The 18,320-nt window shown below is 38.5% G+C and overlaps 1 protein-coding gene across 16 annotated transcripts in view; it reads left to right on the forward strand.

Moving 5' to 3' along the window:
- The window catches only part of TMC1 (transmembrane channel like 1), a 395,885-nt gene that overhangs the window by 241,408 nt on the left and 136,157 nt on the right, over window positions 1-18,320 (forward strand). For 12 of the 16 annotated variants that reach the window (XR_009503683.1, XM_059924903.1, XM_059924912.1 and 9 more), the window contains 3 exons: window positions 7,141-7,421; window positions 10,336-10,435; window positions 14,589-14,751. Coding sequence is in view for 15 of the 16 variants with exons in the window: in XM_059924903.1 (XP_059780886.1) it covers window positions 14,736-14,751 (16 nt within the window). In the remaining variant the exon portion in view is untranslated. Of the gene's footprint in view, window positions 1-7,140; window positions 7,422-8,208; window positions 8,279-9,861; window positions 9,883-10,335; window positions 10,436-12,809; window positions 12,861-14,588; window positions 14,752-18,320 lie in introns of those variants that run through there. The other 4 variants (XM_059924900.1, XM_059924910.1, XM_059924911.1 and 1 more) reach the window with 4 other exon arrangements.

Here is an 18,320-nt window from a genome sequence, read left to right on the forward strand (position 1 = left end):
TAAACATCTTCATAACTGGAAAAGTAAAAGAGAATGAGTATTCCATTAATAAGGAATTCCTGATTTTTTAAAAATATAGTCTAGCACAGAAATGACTACTTAGTAATTTTTTCTTAACATCTTTATTGGAGTATAATTGCTTTACAGTTAGTTTCTGCTGTATAACAAAATGAATCAGCTATATTCATACGTATATCCCCATATTCCCTCCCTCTTGCATCTCCCTCCCACCCTCCTTATCCCACCCCTCTAGGTGGTCGCAAAGCACCGAGCTGATCTCCCTGTTCTCCCTGTGCTATGAGGCTGCTTCCCACTAGCTATCTATTTTACATTTGGTAGTGTATATAAGTCCATGCCACTCTCTCACTTCATCCCAGCTTACCCTTCCCACTCCCTGTGTCCTCAAGTCTATTCTCTATGTCTGTGTCTTTATTACTGTCCTGCCCCTAGGTTCATCAGAACCATTTTTTTTTTTTTTTTAGATTCCATATATATGTGTTAGCATATGGTATTTGTTTTTCTCTTTCTCACCTACTTCATTCTGTATAGCTCGGGGGTAGAGCATTTGACTATCTAGTAAATTTTGAAGGGAAATCTGAGGGAAATTTTTTGAATTGCTATAATTTTCAGAGTTTTCTCCTGAAGTAGTGTAGATGATGATCATGTCCCCCATTCTAGAGAACTCACTGTGGTCCCAATTTAAATGCAACTTCTCAGACAGTCCCTTCCTGGTCTCCTATTTAAAACATATGCCTTAAGCCCCACACCCCATCGCCTGCCTATACAAGACCCATATTTATCTATCCTATTACTCTAATTTTCTATCTAAAAGGATCTTATTTTCTCGTACACTAATCATCTATCATTCCTTGTACACTATAATATCTGCTTTCATCTCATGAGTAATTAAAGCCTGGAAGCCTGGGAGTTATTTTTCAATCTTCCTTTTCCTTGCTTTTTCCTACAATTCTTTCAATTCATCAGCTAGTCTTGACTATTCTAAGTCCAAATATGTCTTGAAGTCATCTGACTCTCCCAGCGTTCACTGCTGTCATTGTAGTCCAAGGCCCCCATCGACGCTCACTGCACTGTAGCAGTCTCCTGTCTGTTGTCCCACTTTACTGCACCCCCATCTCTAACCTATCTGCACAAAGGAGCCGGAAAGAGTTAATAAAAATACTGATTGTATTGTTCACTATGCCATTATACTATTCCAGGCCCTGTTATATGAGGGTTCTCAATAGTATTGGCTGAATGAAGGCACAGACAGAAATAAATGAGCAGAGAGAATGAATTGACAGAAAATATCCTTGTCTCATCTTACAGAGAGGGCTAGTGACACTTGGTTAAGGTGGCAGAGCTACTACATGTCAGGTTTGGGACTAAAACCCAATTTTTCTAAGAATGGTCTAGGGTTTCTTTATAGAAAACACAGTCATATCTCCTCATTCCTTTTTACTCTTAATGAATTAGTTGCATTTTATTTCACTTTACTGCACAATCATTGTTCATCTTGATTGGAAAATTGATACCCACTTTCTGTAAAAATCATTAAATTACTGAAGAACATAAAGGAGTTAAGAAGCAATTCATAATCCCTCTGAGCATGTAATTTTTACTTTCATCTTTATGCTTTTCTTCTTCATTGTTATTTTTTGCCATAAGTATACATTTATTTTTATAGTCAGGAAATTTAGAGTTATATCAATGTGTTAAGAATTTCATTCATGGGAAATAACTGCTGGTGATATTTTAATGTAATTTATTCTAATGTTTTGTGGATTTGTTTGCAATTTCTGTGATATGAATTTACATAATGCACAGAAAGATATTTTAAAGAATGCTAACCATAAGTTTAAGAAAGTAGGATTCATAATTTTAAATGTGGTCCACACAATTAATAAATACAGCTTAGCATACTACTTCTAATCCCTTGAATTTTTATAGCAACTGACTTTAAGACTGCAAAATGTTCACAGTCTTAGAAACCTAATTATTTCTTAGAAAAATCCTTTGAGAAAGGGAAAATAAATTTTGTAGACTTTTTATTAGGTAATGATAGCAATAGCATAACTCTACCTATGTATCTATATATATTTTTAGAAGCCACATTAATATATAAAAAATATTTGACATTTTCCCAAGGATTTTCTCTGCAGAAGTTGTTTTTGGATGTATGTATAAAGCCTTGAAGTAATTTATAAGCTTCTTCTCTGGTCTCCATATATGTTGGCAGAGTTACTCATGTAAAATATATGCTTGAAATTTAACTACTATAATATTTGTTATTAAAATAAGCAGTCTTATCTAATATGTAGAGGAATAAATTAAAGGAATTTTAACACCAAAGTTATCTTTTCTTAACTAAACAAGGATTGTATTTACTTTAAAATACGTATCATACTCATATCATACATATCATACTCAAGCTGCCCTCAAATATAATTTAATTTTCCATTATCTACATTTTAAACTAGCTATTTTTTTTCATTGTTCATTTTTCTTAGTTCTTTAGGCACTATCCACCCCCTCCCCAACTCCAGCAACCAAAAGTAATTGCATTTTGCATCAAAATAATTTAAAATAGACCAAAGAACCAATTCCATAGGCCAATTTGCAAAAGCATTATGCACCTACATATACAATCAAAAAATGCATTTCTGATAAAGTGCATTAAAAATAATAAAATATAAATTAATAAAATTTTAAAAACTTAAGTGCTTAGCATAATGCCCAGCACAGAAAAAGCACTTGATACATGTATGTCAATGTCTTTGTAACTGTCATTTTTATTGATGATGTGTATTGGTACTACTAAAGGTTAATGGGATGCCTGTATTATGCATGATAATATTACATTTAGGGTGACTATGTGTCATAACTGGCCTGGGAGAACCATGGTTTGTGTCCATTGTCCCAGTGTCCTTTACAGCTTAACATTTTAGCACTCCCAAAAGTGTCCTGATTTGGATGATCAATCGCATGGTCACTGATGTATAGTACAAAAGTAACCGTGATGAGAAGGCCCCAGTACAGTCATCCCTCATCTCTTGATTTGGGCTTAACTGTATTCAGGTCTAGTGAGAGGGTGACTGGCCTCAATGACAAGACACTTTCCAAACGTGGGAAAGTATATTTAATATTAATAAACTCATTCCAGTGCCTGTCTCCTCTTATGTTTTGTAGATGAAGAATCAGACAACATTTAAGAAACTGAGACCACAAGCCTTTACCTCACCTCACCCTTCCTGGCAGAGTTGTTTTTAGTTGGGATTTGGTTTTGGATGAAAATTTAAATAAATTTCTTAGACATGCCCATCTTTTCATTTGGCAGACAAGATGGACTGGAATTGGGGTGGTCATAATCATGTTTGTGGATGTGGCACAAACCAGTGACACTTGAGTGGCAGTCTTTCCCATACCAGCTACTTGTGATTTATTTTGAGGTTGTAGGCATTACTTCCATTCTTGATTTTTTTTTTTTTCCTTCAGGGGTTATCCAATCTGTCAACTTAAAAATAGCTATGTAGTCATATACATGTAGTCTGATTGCCACCCTCCAGTTTGATCTATGTGTTGCCTCTGTGGTTTGTCGATGCACCTCAATAGGTCTTATAACTTGAAATTGTGCTTTACTATGTGTCTTACGTCTTTATGACAATGGCAAATGGATGTACCATGTCAAAAACAGTCTTCTTCACTGTCCTCTATTAGAGAAAGTTCAGTGATGGCTCCAGAATCTCCTGGATTTAGTTCTGGCTACACAATTCATGAGGCTTAGTGCAAATTGAAAATGTAGAGCCTCATGTTAAAAAATTATTAAGAATTTCAAGGTGGCAACAGAAGAACATTAAGCCAAGAATGGGGCCCTTCTATTCATGAGATCCCATGCAACTGCATAGATATTGTACCATGCAGTTAGCGCTTTCATCTTTTAGTCTCCTTCATTTTCCTTCTAACTGACAATTATGGACCCCTTATTATGTATGAGGCACTATGCTTGTTATTTAAAATAAAAATAAACTAATTTTTAGATTCTAATATTCCTGCTTTTAGATTTTGATGATTAAGACCCTCATCAGATAGATAAAATAGCACACAAACTGTGGCTATATTTTTGTCTCCTTCAGATCAAACACTCAGCTGTAATTTCCTATTTATCAGTCCTAAGTTGCAGTTCCTCTCCTCCAGGTTCTTAAGATCTATGTACTAACTATAGGATCCCAGCAGTCCCTGTCTCCCTGGATCTCTAACCATCCCACACATTGCCTGTTCTATTCCTACAGACAGATTTATTCATGGCTAGGTAATAGATCATGCTATTAAGGTGTTAGTTGAAATGGGTTTAAAGCAGGGGTTTAAACTCAGATGTCTCCAGGTGTTGGGCAGATAATATGAAATGTTCTTCTTCTGTTGTCAATTTCATTTTAAAAAAGACTCAATATAGGCAGAAAAAAATAACTTCAGCCCAAAGTTAACCTAAGAGTTGTCCGTTTCCAATTTTTCTTTTCAGTCAGATTTACCGGAATATAATTCATATGTAATCAGTTCACTCTTTTAAGTGCGTAGTTCTATGAGTTTTGACGAACACCTACATTTGTGTAACAACCACTACAGGCAAGATATAAAATAGTTTCACCATCCCCCAAAATTCCCTTGTGCCTCTTTGTAGTCAATTCCTCCAGCTCCTGAGAACCACTGGTATGTTTTTTTGTCTCTGTAGTTTTGCCTTTTCCAGAATGTCATATAAATGGAATCCTACAGTATGAACCCTTTGGAGACAGACGTCTTTCACTTAGCATAAACATTTGAGATTTATCCATGTTGTATTTGGGTTGTTTCTACCTAATTTTCAAAGGTATTTTTCCTACCTTCCTTCCCTCCCTTCTTCCCATCTTCTATTCTTCCTTTTCTCTTTCCTTCTTACTTTCTCTCTCTCCTTTTGGGTATCAATTGTACAAAAGTAAATTAATCTTGGTATTTGTTTCATAACACACTCTTATTATTGGCCCATGCATAGCTTTTATTTTAATAGTTTTATTGAGAAAAAATTGATATACAATAAACTGGACATACTCAAGTATACAACCTGAAAACCTAGATAGATAAAAACTGTCACTATCACTGTCACTGTATTTTCTAGAAAATTTTGTAAATTAAATAATACAGCATGTACTTTTTTCTATCTAGCTTCTTTCACTCAGCATGATTATTTTGAGATTCATGTATGTTGTTGTATGTATAAATAGTTCATTCCTTAGTATTATCAAGTAGCATTCCATTGTATGGCTGTATCACAATTTGTCTATTAACTTGTTGATGGAGATTTGGATTGTTTTCAGTTTTGGTTACTATAAGCATTCATGTAAAAATCTCTATAGGGACATGTGCTTTCCTTTCTTTTGGTTAAATAAATATCTTAGAGTGAAATAGCTAGGTCATATGGTAAATGTACGTTTAACTTTTCAAGAAGTTGTTAAACTGTTTTCCAAAGTATAGTATGTACCATTTTACATTCCTACCAGCAGTGTATGAGAGTTCTAGTTGGGATTAGCCAGTCTTTTTCATCTTTTCTCCAACACTTGGTATAGCCAGTCTTTTTAATATTAGCCATTTCAATAAATCTGTAGTGGTATCTACTGTGGTTTTAATTGCATTTCTCTAATTACTAGTGATGTTGAGTATCTTTTCTTGTGCTTATTTGCCATCACTATCTTCTTTGGTGAAATATCTGTTTAAATTTTTTGCACATATTTTATTGAATTGTTTGTTTTCTTATTTTGAGAGTTGTTATATATATTCTATTACATATTCTGATTTTGAGTCCTTTTGCAGATGCATGATTTGCAAATATTTTCTCCTTGTCTGTGATTATGTTTTCATTGTCTTAAAGTATCTTTTGAAGAGCAGACATTCTGAAGTTTAATAAAGTCCAATTTATCAGTTTTTTCTTTTATGGATTGAACATTTGGTATTATATCTAAAAAAAAATGTCTCTGCCTAACCCATAGTCTTCTGTGTTTTCTTCTACAATTTTTACATTTTTAGATTTTACACTGGGTTTATGGTCCATTTTGAGTTAATTTTTGTATGTGGTGAGATGCAGATTGAAGTTCATTTTTTTAAGTTGAAGTACAGTTGATTTACAATGTTGTGTTAGTTTCTAGTGTATAGCAAATTAATTCAATTATACATATATATACATATTCTTTTCCATTATGGTTTATGACAGGATATTGAATATAGTTTCCTATGCTATACAGTAGGACCTTGTTGTTTATCTATTTTATATATAGTAGTTTGTATCTGCTAATCCCAAACCCCTACTTTACCCCTCCCCCACCCTCTTTCCCCTACGGTAGCCATAAGTTTGATTTCTGTGTCTGTGAGTCTATTTCTGTTTTGTAAATAAGTTCATTTGTGTCACATATAAGTGATATCATGTGGTATTTGTCTTTCTCTTTCTGACTTTTGAAGTTCATTTTTTTAATGTGTGGACATCCAATTGTTTTGACATAATTTATTGAAAAGACTATTATTTCTCCACTAAATTGTCTTTGTACCTTTGTTAAAAATCCTTTGACCATGTATGTGTGGGTCTATTTCTGGTCTCTCTTTTCTGTTCCAGTGATCCATTTTGTCTCTCTGGATACCAGTATCACATTGTCTTGATTACTGTAGCTTTCTAGTAAGTCTTGAAGTTAGGTAGTGTGTGTCCTCCAGCTATTTTCTTCTTTTTCAAAGTTGTTTTTCCAGTTCTAAGTTATTTGCATTTACATATAAATTTTTGGTTTTAGCTTGTTGATTTATTCACTTTTATTGCTATATAACATTCTGTTTTGTAAATATTCCATAATTTTTATATTCCATAATTTATATATTTTTCAAAGTTTTGCTAAGAGTTTCCTATCAAAAACAGTGCTGATAAAATGCATAGTATTTGAATCCTCATGAATATGTACAAGAGTTTCTTCTGCATATTCTTAGTAGTAAATTTGCCAGGTCATAAGTTAAGCGAAAATTTATCTTCACAGGATTTAACTGGATTGTTTTCCAAAGTGGTTGAGCTAATTTATACTCTTATAAGACACATATAAGAGATCCTATTTATCCTAATTGTCCAACATTTGGTATTTTCAGGCTTAATAATCTTGCCAAATGGGTGAAAATTGATACCTGTTGGAGGAGGTCATGAAGAGGATATGATCGCTGATTGACCCATGCGCTGGACTTGGACTTGGGCAACTGGAGGCTTCTCACCCCCTCCCCTGCCCTTGGAATGTATGTTCTGCCTACAATTCCCATAGCCGGAGCTGTTTTGAGGACATGGCCTTGAGAGAGTAAGGTGTTGAGATCATCTGGAGTGAATATGTGACTGAACCCAGTTAAGGCCTCTGTATAAACTCCTAAGATTCTGGCAGGTGGGTGCAGAGATCTACTTGTCTTGTGATGCCCAAGACAAGTTCTCCTGTAAGTTCCCTTGCTTATTAAAATCGCCACCTACCAAGTAGGTGCAAAACCAACTGTTGTTGAACTGGGCAGGAGACTGAAGAAATGGATCTTGGAAAAGAGGCATCCATAGGGGAAACCCAGGGTTGGCCATCATCCTTCATGTCAAGAGGGGTTGCTCATATGTTACATGCTTGTGGACCACCACATGAGTATGGTGATGCCCCAAAAATGCCCACTGGTTTAATGCACTTGTTTGAGGAACTGAGCATAACACACTGCTGCAAAGAAGAGAAATGAACCGCCGCGCAGTGGGCTGGCCTCTAGGGTGGGCAGTACGACTTGACACTGATGACCAACCAGAGGCTGAAGCTTGAGTTAGAAAGTTGGAAGAGGAACTGAGGTTAGAGAAGGATGTGCACTCTCCAGTGCCCTGCTCGCTTCGGGGCTGGCAGACAAGGTGGGAGAGCAGGATGATTAAGTTGCAGACTTTAGCATGCTGTTTTGCAAGGCCAGGAGGGCTCAAGCTGCCATGGATTAAGGTCTGAGCACCTGTGACAAAGCCTGATTGGGACACTAAGTGGTGGACTCCCTGGGAAAGTGCGGAAAACAAAGGAGGATTTTATGGTGATTGACAGTGAAACTGATGATACACCCCATGCCATTGGACCCATAATTCAAAGGAAAGCAAAAACACAGCAACAACAACCCCAGTCAGTAAGGCAGCCCCCAATTCAGGAAACGTACCTGATGAGAGAATATATGCTCACTGAGCTTATTGATATAATTATCAAGTTCCAACAAAAGGCCAGGAAAATATCCAGGAATGGTTAGTACAGTTACAGGATTGAGGGGCAGGGGAAAGGGGGCAATGGCATTTCTCTGACTGGGCAGGAGGCAAGAAAAAGAACAATATCACCACACAGCCTTCTCTCCAGCTCAGGGGTGCTCAGGGGTGAGGGGCAAGGGGGAGGTCAAGGCACTCACTCCCTTATAGATTGGATTATTCTATCCTACAGGGAAGCTTGACCCAATACGGGGGTCTCTCTGGACATATGAGGCCCTGGATATATTTAGAGGAGGTACAACAAATTCTTAGGGAGCGGGAAATGAGGTAGGCCATCTACGCCCCTGTCTTGGAAGGCCCTGATTGGGCTACATTCACTGCAGGAATGAAAGCCAAGATACTCCAGTATGCCTCCGGTACCTGGTATGGGGCACTGATAACCATGCTGAGCCCAGTCATAAGAGGAGACTTTTTTTTTTTTTTAAATTAATTAATTAATTAATTAATTTAGGCTGTGCTGGGTCTTCGCTTCTGTGTGAGGGCTTTCTCCAGTTGCGGCAAGTGGGGGCCACTCTTCATTGCGTTGCGTGGGCCTCTCACCATCGCGGCCTCTCCTGTTGCAGAGCACAGGCTCCAGATGCACAGGCTCAGCAACTGTGGCGCATGGGCCTAGCTGCTCCGCGGCATATGGGATCTTCCCAGACCAGGGCTCGAACCCGTGTCCCCTGCATTGGCAGGCAGATTCTCAACCACTGCGCCACCAGGGAAGCCCCCAGAGGAGACGTTTTTGATGTTGGGCAGGCCACTGCTGATCTGGGGGATACTGACAAATCCCAGGATAGGTACAGGCTGTGGGAAAGACCTAAGACAGACAGGGAGCTCAAGAAGACAACAGGCTAACCCAATTGGCTGTAAATGGTTTGGTATGAGTAACCCAGAAGCAAATGTGGTTTGACCTCATTGCTGCAAGGATCACACCTGAAAAGATAGACCGGCAACCTAACACTGTGTTAGCTGGCCTGTGGAAAGCCTTGAAAGCTGAACAAGAGCTCAGACCTGCCCCACCTGCCCTACCATCCCTGATGTACCTACTGCTACAGCAGAGGCCTCAGGGATACAGTCCTATTCGGGGTGGGTGCCTCCCACTCCCCAGGTGTAGGATATAAGCCAAGATGGCCTCCAAGTGAGGGCCGTTGGGGGCAATTGGAGGCCACATGTTGAGCTCACTATTAGCTGGTACCCCAGAAATAAACAAAAGGTGACAGCTCTGATTGATACTTGAGCTGAATATACTCTAATACCTGGTAAACTTCAGGAATTTTCTGGGCCTTTCAGCGCCATCGATGGTTTCCAAGGGCAGTTGGTTAAGGTCAGGAAGGTCCCTTTGACACTGCAGATTGGGTGTTCTCCCGCACAAGAATATGAAGATTTTATCTCTCCAATTCCAGAGAACATATTGGGCACTGACATCCTGCAAGGCCAAACTCTGCAAACCTCTATCGGTGAATTCTGCCTCCATGTTAGAGTAATCAAACCAGTACTGCTGAGGGGAAATGCCAACTGGGAATCAGTAAGCCTACGCTTCCCCCTAACGAAGAGTGGTAATTGTCAAGGAAATAGGAGAAACTACTCAAGAACTGCACTGAGTGGGTATTCTACACCATGTCCATAGCACTTTCAACAGCCCGTTATGGTTGGTAAAAAAAGGCAGATAGCTCATGGCAGATGATGGCGGATTACTGAGAACTGGTCAAAGTTATGCCCCCCTTTCATGCAGCTGTGCCCAAAATTGACACCATCTTAGATACTTTGGCCACAGTCCTAGGAGTGGACCATGCTGTTCTGGACTTAGCAAATGCTTTTTTACAGAATACCTTGGCTGCTGAGTCACAAGTTCAGTTTGCTTTCACATGGAAGGCACGATAATGGACTTTTCAAATTCTTCCGTGAGGCTACCTGTACAGCCCCACAAAATGTCATGGGATGGTACCTGGAGATCTGTCCCTGTTATTCTTCCCCACATGTGTAAAATGGGCCCATTGCTTTGATGATGTAATGTCAACATATGAAGCCTTGCCTCTGCTGACTTCACACTGCAGGTTTTGCTGGAACACCTGTGAGCAAGTGTATGGGAGGTGAACACACAGAAAACTGAAGGTGCAGTCACCAATGTAAAGTCTCCGGGAGTCATGTGATCAGGTAAGACGTGAATTGTCCCAGAGCTATTATGGACAAGGTGCAAGCCTAGCTAATCTCTAAGGACATGAAAGAGGTGCAAGCTTTTATAGGAATTTTGGGGGTTTGGAGGACTTTTATTCTCTACCTGGCACAGTGTTTCCATTCCTTATATTGCCTGGTAAAGAAAGGACATGTGTGAGACTGGAGATCAGAACAATGAGCCACCTTTGAGAGGGCAAACATACTAAGGAGATTAAAGCTCTAGGCATCTCCCAAGCAGGGCTACCATTTGAGTTAGACGTGTCTGTGACTCCAGAAGGTATGGGTTGGGAACTGTAGCAGAGACAACAGAAGGAGAGAGTAGCCCTAGGATTTTGGTCCCAACTCTGCAAGGGGGCAGAAACCTGGTATAGCCCATAGAGCCGTGGCTCCTAGCAGTGTACACAGCACTCTTCCAGTAGGGCCTCTCATGAAAGAACAGTGTATCATGGTAAGAACTTCTGTTCCTATCAAGGTTGGATTGAGAATATGTTCCACCGACCTACCTCTGCCATAGCTCAAACTCCCACTTTGACTAACAGGCATGCCTATTTGAAGAAGAGGACTAACCTGTCCTCCAGCCCACTGTCTCTAGAAATGCGGGTACAACTAGGCCCTGTAGAACATGAAGGTTTTCCAAATGCCTCTGTCCCTAGTCCTGTGGCAGCCCCTGTAGGCTGTAGAGAGGGAATAGTGGAAATTGCTGCTAATGCCCAGTACACAGAGGGGTCTAGTAGGGGCAACCCACCCACATGGACTGCACTTGCTATTCAGCCCAACACTGACACCATCTGGATGGAAACAGGAGCAAACCACAGCAGCCAATGGGCTGAACTCAGAATATTTTGGCTGGTGATCACTCATGAGCCCTGGCCATTTCCCTTTGCACTGAAAGTTGGACTGTGGGCAACTGCCCTCCTCTACCTTCTGGGGACTGACATGGCTGGTGTCACCACTGCAGGGAGGGAATTGGAAAGCACTAAAGCAGTACATAAAGGAAGAACAAACTAGAATTAGTACTCTTAATTCATCTGACATTAGCAATATTGATCCAAAAACCTGGCCAGTGGCACACACTATCAATGGGTATTCTTTTTATGTCAATCAAACTACACAGGCAGCCCATCAAATTGCTGACCAGAAGGGTCTTATGAATACCATCATCAGAGCCATGGGTGGCTACACTTAGATTTGGGATGGATTCACCTCGGCTTTTGGACCTTTGAGCACCCATGCACCCCTACATTGGGACCAGAAAAAGCATTTTAAAAGCATTTTAAACAGAACCAGGCTAACTGTACCAGGAATATAAGAGAGATATCACCAGAACTGTGCAGTCATTCTATTTCACACCATACAGGTATTTATTGGGGAGACCCAAATGAAACCCAGTGGTTCTGTGGCATGAATCTTTGGCCATGGCTTCCATCTAGGTGGTTCGGCCACTGTACCCTGGGTTTTCCCTGGGCACAGGAGAAAATCTATCCCACGGCAACAAAAGTTGCCAACCTCCTTCTCCTCAAGGCCAGAAGGGTGCATTCTGTTTTCCATTGGTACGATCATCTGGCTGCCATCTTTGTTCCTTTCATTGGCCTGGAGGATGGTATAGCTCACATAAAAGCCCTTATTAAATTCACCCAGCAAGCCTTATGATAGCCGACAGAACCTGTCCTTGCTGAACACTAAAATGTCTCTAACGAGGAAAGCTGTCCTCTGAAATAGGGTGGTCTTGGACAGTATTACTGCCTCCCAAGGAGGCACCTGTGCCATTACCCAAGTAGAATGTGTGTGTTCACACCGTGCAGCATTTTTACTAAAGCACACGGGGATACAAGTGAACACCCTGAGTAATCCAACCCCCACCTAGGGAGCTTAATAAATCAGTGGTTTGGATCATGGGGCTTTTAATGGAAAAAATTGTTTCTTACTTTGTGAATTGTTACCTTAATTTGTGTTTTCTCTTGGCACGTACCCATATTGTTGCTGTGGTATTTGCCTCTAACATAGCCAGATAGCCGCAAATGAGCCATGCTAATGAAATTTTTCGTTGACCACTCAGGGCACATTATGGAAAAAGGGTTGCATGTAAAATTTTAAGAGCCAGCAGGAGGGGTGGAGAGCTGGAGGAGGTCATCGAGAGGATGTGACTGTTATTGACCCTCAAGCTGGACCCGGGCAATTGGAGGCTCCTTATCCCCTCACCTGTCCTTGGAAGGTGCATTCTGCCTGCCTTCCCTGCACCAGAGCCGTCTCAAAGACACAGTCGTGCAAGAGCAATGTGTTTTTGAGACCATCTGGACTGAATACAAAACCTAACCCAGTTAAAGCCTCTATATAAACCCTTAACATTCTGCAGGGCAGTGCTGAGATCTACTCATCTTGCGACCACCAGAGACAAACCTCAAATGTGAGTTCCCTTGTTTATTAAAGCCACCAGCTGTGAATCTGGAGTGGTCTGCCTCTTACTGTGGTCTCCGCTTGCCCTCCATGCGTGGAGCCAGTTTCAAATTTCACCCGGGGAACTTCTGAGGTTTAAACCAGCATGCCCCTACCGCTTGTGTTCTCGATTTGCATTTCTCTAGATGACATTGGAACTTTCTTCATATGTCTGTTGGCTCTGTGTTCCCTCTTCTGTGAAATTACTGCTGATGTTTTGTTCATTTTTATTAGGTTTTATATCTTCCTATGTGTAATATTTGTTAAAATCTTTTGCCACTTATTTCCCTTTTGGGGGTGCTGATTTTCTTCTTGTTGATAAGTAGAAGTTCTTTGTTTTTTATACTCTTATGAAGTGTAGTGTGAGTTGTAAGTATTTTCTACTTTAATTTCTTTGAAACGTCTTTTGATGAATAGAAATTTTAAATTTTAACATGTGTGAATTAATCTATTTTTCTTTGTTGGTTTCTGTGTTTAATCTTTTGTTTAGTATTGTTTTTATAATTTTCTGGACACAAGGCTTGAAGAACATCTTTTGTTAATTTATTTATAAGTTTATTATGGTTTTTGTTAGAATAGCATTTAGAGTTATTTTACATATTTTTAAAGTTAATATAAATTAAATTACATACTGTTCTCACTCTAGATTATAGGTCCAACAATTTGCAACAAAACTTCTCAATTTCCTTATAAATTCCCAAGTTAAAGAACCACTTTAACTTTCATTGTAAATCTTTAAATGTAAGTACTTGTATCAGCTATATCCTATCTTACTATTACAGTTGAGATCTAATGTCCAGAATAGGAAAAAACTAAGTGAGCATCACTTTACAGAGCTTTGTTTTAAACCATAATTCCAGGTGTGCTACACACTACTTTAGCTAAAATCTATGTAGTAGGCTTCATATTCTAGAAGGGTCAGATCTGTGCACAAATCCATCTGTGAAGCCAAAAGCTGCCTTGGTGTAATGTGCCACCAGGATCCATTTCAAAACAGTGTTTCCTCTTGCCAAGGTCAGCGGCTATCACCAAAGTAACCAGAGAATGCCCGTGTTCTCCCTCTCAAAAGGGAGCCTCTTTTGCAACATTAAATTTCAGCACTTTTTGTCCCTTTCTTTTCAGTGATGGAAATCTTTTTTGTTTACCATTTTAAAGCAAGGATTACTACCTTCCTTTGAGAAGTGTGATAGAAAAAAAAATTTTTTTTAAACTTCCCAGAAAATAAGTTTCCTCTTATAGCAAGTTTTATTTTCAGAGAATTTGAGAAAATGAACACAATATCTCCAAGTTTCCCCACATTGAGATTGACAGCTAAACTGAATGCGCCGTGGCTTTGCTGCTTAAACCTGAACTCCACACTTAGGAGTATCTTCTTTATTTACTCATTTAATTTACAAAGTCTGCTTAGCGGTCAGTATTTCTCACTCTTCTAAAAGTGCTTTCCCTTACACTGCCCTCTGTGCATGTATTTAGGGTAAAGCCCTAGCATGGAAGGTATTTAAAACGAGGCAGGCAAGCACATACAGAATGGGATGAAGCCAGATTTGCTTTGAATACCACTTGCACGATCAGCTTAGTTTTATTTCAAACATGAGCCCCACATACAACCCTTTTGACCTGAGTACTCCATCCCTAAATGGCAAACTAAACATTCATGAAAATTTAATGGTGAGGAAATTAGTACCTTCTTATGTTTCAGACTGTGAAATGGCACCAGGGAGCACTTTCAGCAACAGGCAGAACTGTGTGCATGTGCCGGACCAGACCTGAAACATTTGTCCCTTCAACCTGTCATCCTTCTTCAAGTTAACCGGCAGCCGAGACGTTCTGACAGGACACCACCAGGATGCCGCCCAAGAAAGGTATTTCAAAATAAAGACCTGGTTGTAGGATCCTCTACCTTTCTTAGAGATTGGGCACTTTGAAAAGTTTGTTTCACAATTTTTGTTTCCTCTTTGGGGCATTCCCCTTTCTATTTTTTCTGTGGGGAGAGTCCCTTTGTTTCTTGAGAAATTGGGAAGGGTTCAATATTTCTTCAACTTCTTTTCTTTAATGGATGTGTGATTTCACCAACTAGTAAGTGCTTGAACTTACCTTTCTTTCATTTAAGAAGGTAATGGGGGAAAGCAAAATAACACTGATATTCCAGTGCAGCAACTCCTGCTTGGGGTTTAGTCCATAGCAGTGACCTCTTGTCAGATTGGTGTGTGGGCCAGGTTTGTGAGGGAGACCTGTCCTGCTTCAATTTGTGAATTAGATACAGTTCTGAATTAAGTAAAGCTGAAGAGTAGAGGAAAGAGGATTAAGGCAGAGAAAGCTAAGAAGAGAGACATAAAACCCTATGGGGGGGTATTTATGTGAAGGGAAGCAATGTGATGAAACATTCTTGGTACCTGTGACTTGTCACAGAGGTGCATTTTCAGTACTATGGAGATAGTGGGTGGCATGTTCAGCTGTCATTTTGTGATGCTAATGCAGCTTACATTTAGATCTGTTGTCATCCTCATTTCAGTCCCCAGAAGACAAACTGGTAAAATTTTAAATATGGAAAACCTGGAAATGCATATTTGCTTTTCAGCCTAGAACTTCTAATCCAAATGGCCTTGGTCTCCGTCGTTCCTTTAGCTGACTTATTTAATCTTAGAATGGAAAGTGGAGACAGAGATCTCATGTAGAGATAATCTGTTAAAGTCATCCAGGCCTGAGTCTTGAGAATCTGAGCAGTATCCTATTTAATATGCTCAGTTATCTTATGGACTTCAAACATCTGGGCAGTCTTAGGAATATTTTTATCAAAACAGGTCATTGCTTTTAGAAAACAAAAACAAAAACAAAACCAACCACTTCTTTTGAGGCTCAACACACTTTTCCAAAGAGGCTATTAGAAATAGCTCATAGTTGTATATTAGCTTTTAATAGTTGGGGTTGGTTTTCCATTAATAAGTGTAGGGTTCAAATTTTATATAAGATGTTCAACTTCAGCACCTTTAGGGTGTTCCAACCTGGGGTCCTCAAACTCCTCAGGCTATTTTGGTAGTGAAGGTATTGGCAGGCTCTCTTTAGAACTCCAACAATTTTTACAAAAACTTGCAATAAGGCTGCTCAGGCTATCTTAACCATTTGTAAAAATGATGCTAATCCTGAATTGTAATTTAAAATGTAACATGTTGAGATCTTTCCCCACCCTCTCTCTTTCATCATTGTTTGAAACAGATTAACTAGAAAAGCCCTCAGAAATTTTCCTTCAGTGCATCAACAGATTCTGTGATTTACAGACAGAAACTGCCTATTGGTAAAATAGTGGTCCTAAATGGCTTAGATGAGTTAATGTTTGTGAAAGCCATTTGTAAACTCTGATATAACATACAAAATAAAGGTGGCAATCATCGCCATGTTTCTATACTATTGTTTGACCATATGATTTTTTTTCAACAATGCAAAAATAAAACTCAGCCCTGCTCATACAGATTCTTCAAAATTCTAGATTTGTGATGCTCAAATAAATGATCTTTTTTTCATATTTAAAGATGGATAGGTAGCATTTTCTACAAGAGATAAATAATATACGGCTGTGTTGGGATATTAATTTCCATAGAAATTTATTTTATTCATTCATTCGTTTATTCATTTGGTCACTTATTGGCATTCAACAAACAATTCATTTGATTCTTTTTATGTGCTCTGGGAAGAACGTGATGTGACAGAGTTCTTCTCAAAGAATTTGTAGATTAATGTGTTTGGGGCAGTACTGAATAATTATCAAAACAAAACCAGAGCCAGAAACATTGCTTTGCAAGTTCTTTAAGGCCTTTAAAAATTAGGAACATTGAGGTATTTGTTTCCAGCTTGGCCTGTGCTTTCAGGATTTCTCTGAAGTCGACAGCACTTCCTGGGTCTGAAGTGCCCATTAGTGATGACTAAGGACAGTATTCCTATGACTGATAAAATGTTGGCACTGTTTTATTTCCCTTTCTTTCACTCCACTTTTAAAAACAGTGTTATTGAGGTATAATTTGTGTACAATAAACTGTACACATTTAAAATATACACTTTGGCAAGTTTTGACAAATGTATACATGCCATAATGACCACCACAATCAAGATTTCTACTTCCCCCAAATGTTCCGTATGCCCCTTTGGCATAAATCCACACATTCTACTCCCACCTCCCATATAGTCTACCCCTAGACCTAAGCAACCCCTAATCTGCTTCTTGTCACTGTGGATTAGCTTGCGTTTTCTAGAATTTCATGTAAATGGAAACATGCAGTATCTACTCTTTTGTGTCTGGCTTCTTATATTTAGCATAATACTTTCTAGATTCATTTACATTTCAGTAGTGTTCCTTTTATTGCTGGGTAGTATTCCATTGTATGGTGTACCACAGTTTGTTTATCCACTCACCTGTTGATGAACATTTCAGTTGTTTCTAATTTGGGGCTATTATAAATAAAATTGCTATGAACATTTGAGTATGTGTCTTTGTGTGAATGTATGAGTTGGAATTGCTGGGTTGTATGGCAAGTGTTTGATTAACTTCATAAGAATCTGCCAAATTACTTTCCAAAGTGGCTGTATAATTTTGTGCTTTCACCAACAACACATGACAGTGCTAGTGATCTACATCCTCACCAAAAGTTGATATTGCAAGTGAATCTTTTTAATTTTAGCCTTTGGGGAAAGTGTGTAGTAGTACCTTATTGTGGTTTTAATTTGCATTTCCCTAATGGCTAATGATGTTTAATGTGTTTTATGCCATTTTATTTCTTTTAACCCATGTATCTTTGTTCTTTATTCTTTTAACTTCTTTTGGAGTGTTTTTTTATTTCATTTTATCTCCTCTTTTATTGGTATGTTAGCTCTTTTTTTGTTGTTATTCTATTTTAGTGGGTTTACAGTATACAGCTTTAACTTATGACATTCTACCTTCAAATAATGGTATTCCACTTCACATATATTTTAAGAGCATTACTACAGTATAATTTTATTCCCCTCTCCTATACTTCATGTTATTGTTTTTGTATATTTTACTTCCACATATATTATAAACTCCACAATCTATCATTATTATTTTTGCTTTAAACACTCAGTTATCTTTAAAAGAAATTTTGAAAAATAAGAAAAAATTTTTCATATTTATCAATATATTTACCATTTCCAGTGATTTTTCTTCCATATTTTGGATCCAAATTTCTATCTATCATTTTCCTTTTGCATGAATAACTTCCTTTAATATTTTTTGTAAAACAGGCCTATTGGCAATGAATTCTCTCAACTTTTGTTTGAAAGAGTCTTTACCTTAGTTTTTGAAGGGTATTTTCAATGGAAATAGAATTCTAGTTTGTTAGGTATTTTTCCTTTTAGTGTTTAAAGGTTTCTGTCTTTCATAGTTTCTGATGAGAAGTCTGTAATCATTCTTGTCTTTATGTCA

Source organism: Balaenoptera ricei, chromosome 6 (genome assembly GCF_028023285.1).
Source record: "Balaenoptera ricei isolate mBalRic1 chromosome 6, mBalRic1.hap2, whole genome shotgun sequence".
Classification (NCBI taxonomy): domain Eukaryota; kingdom Metazoa; phylum Chordata; class Mammalia; order Artiodactyla; family Balaenopteridae; genus Balaenoptera; species Balaenoptera ricei.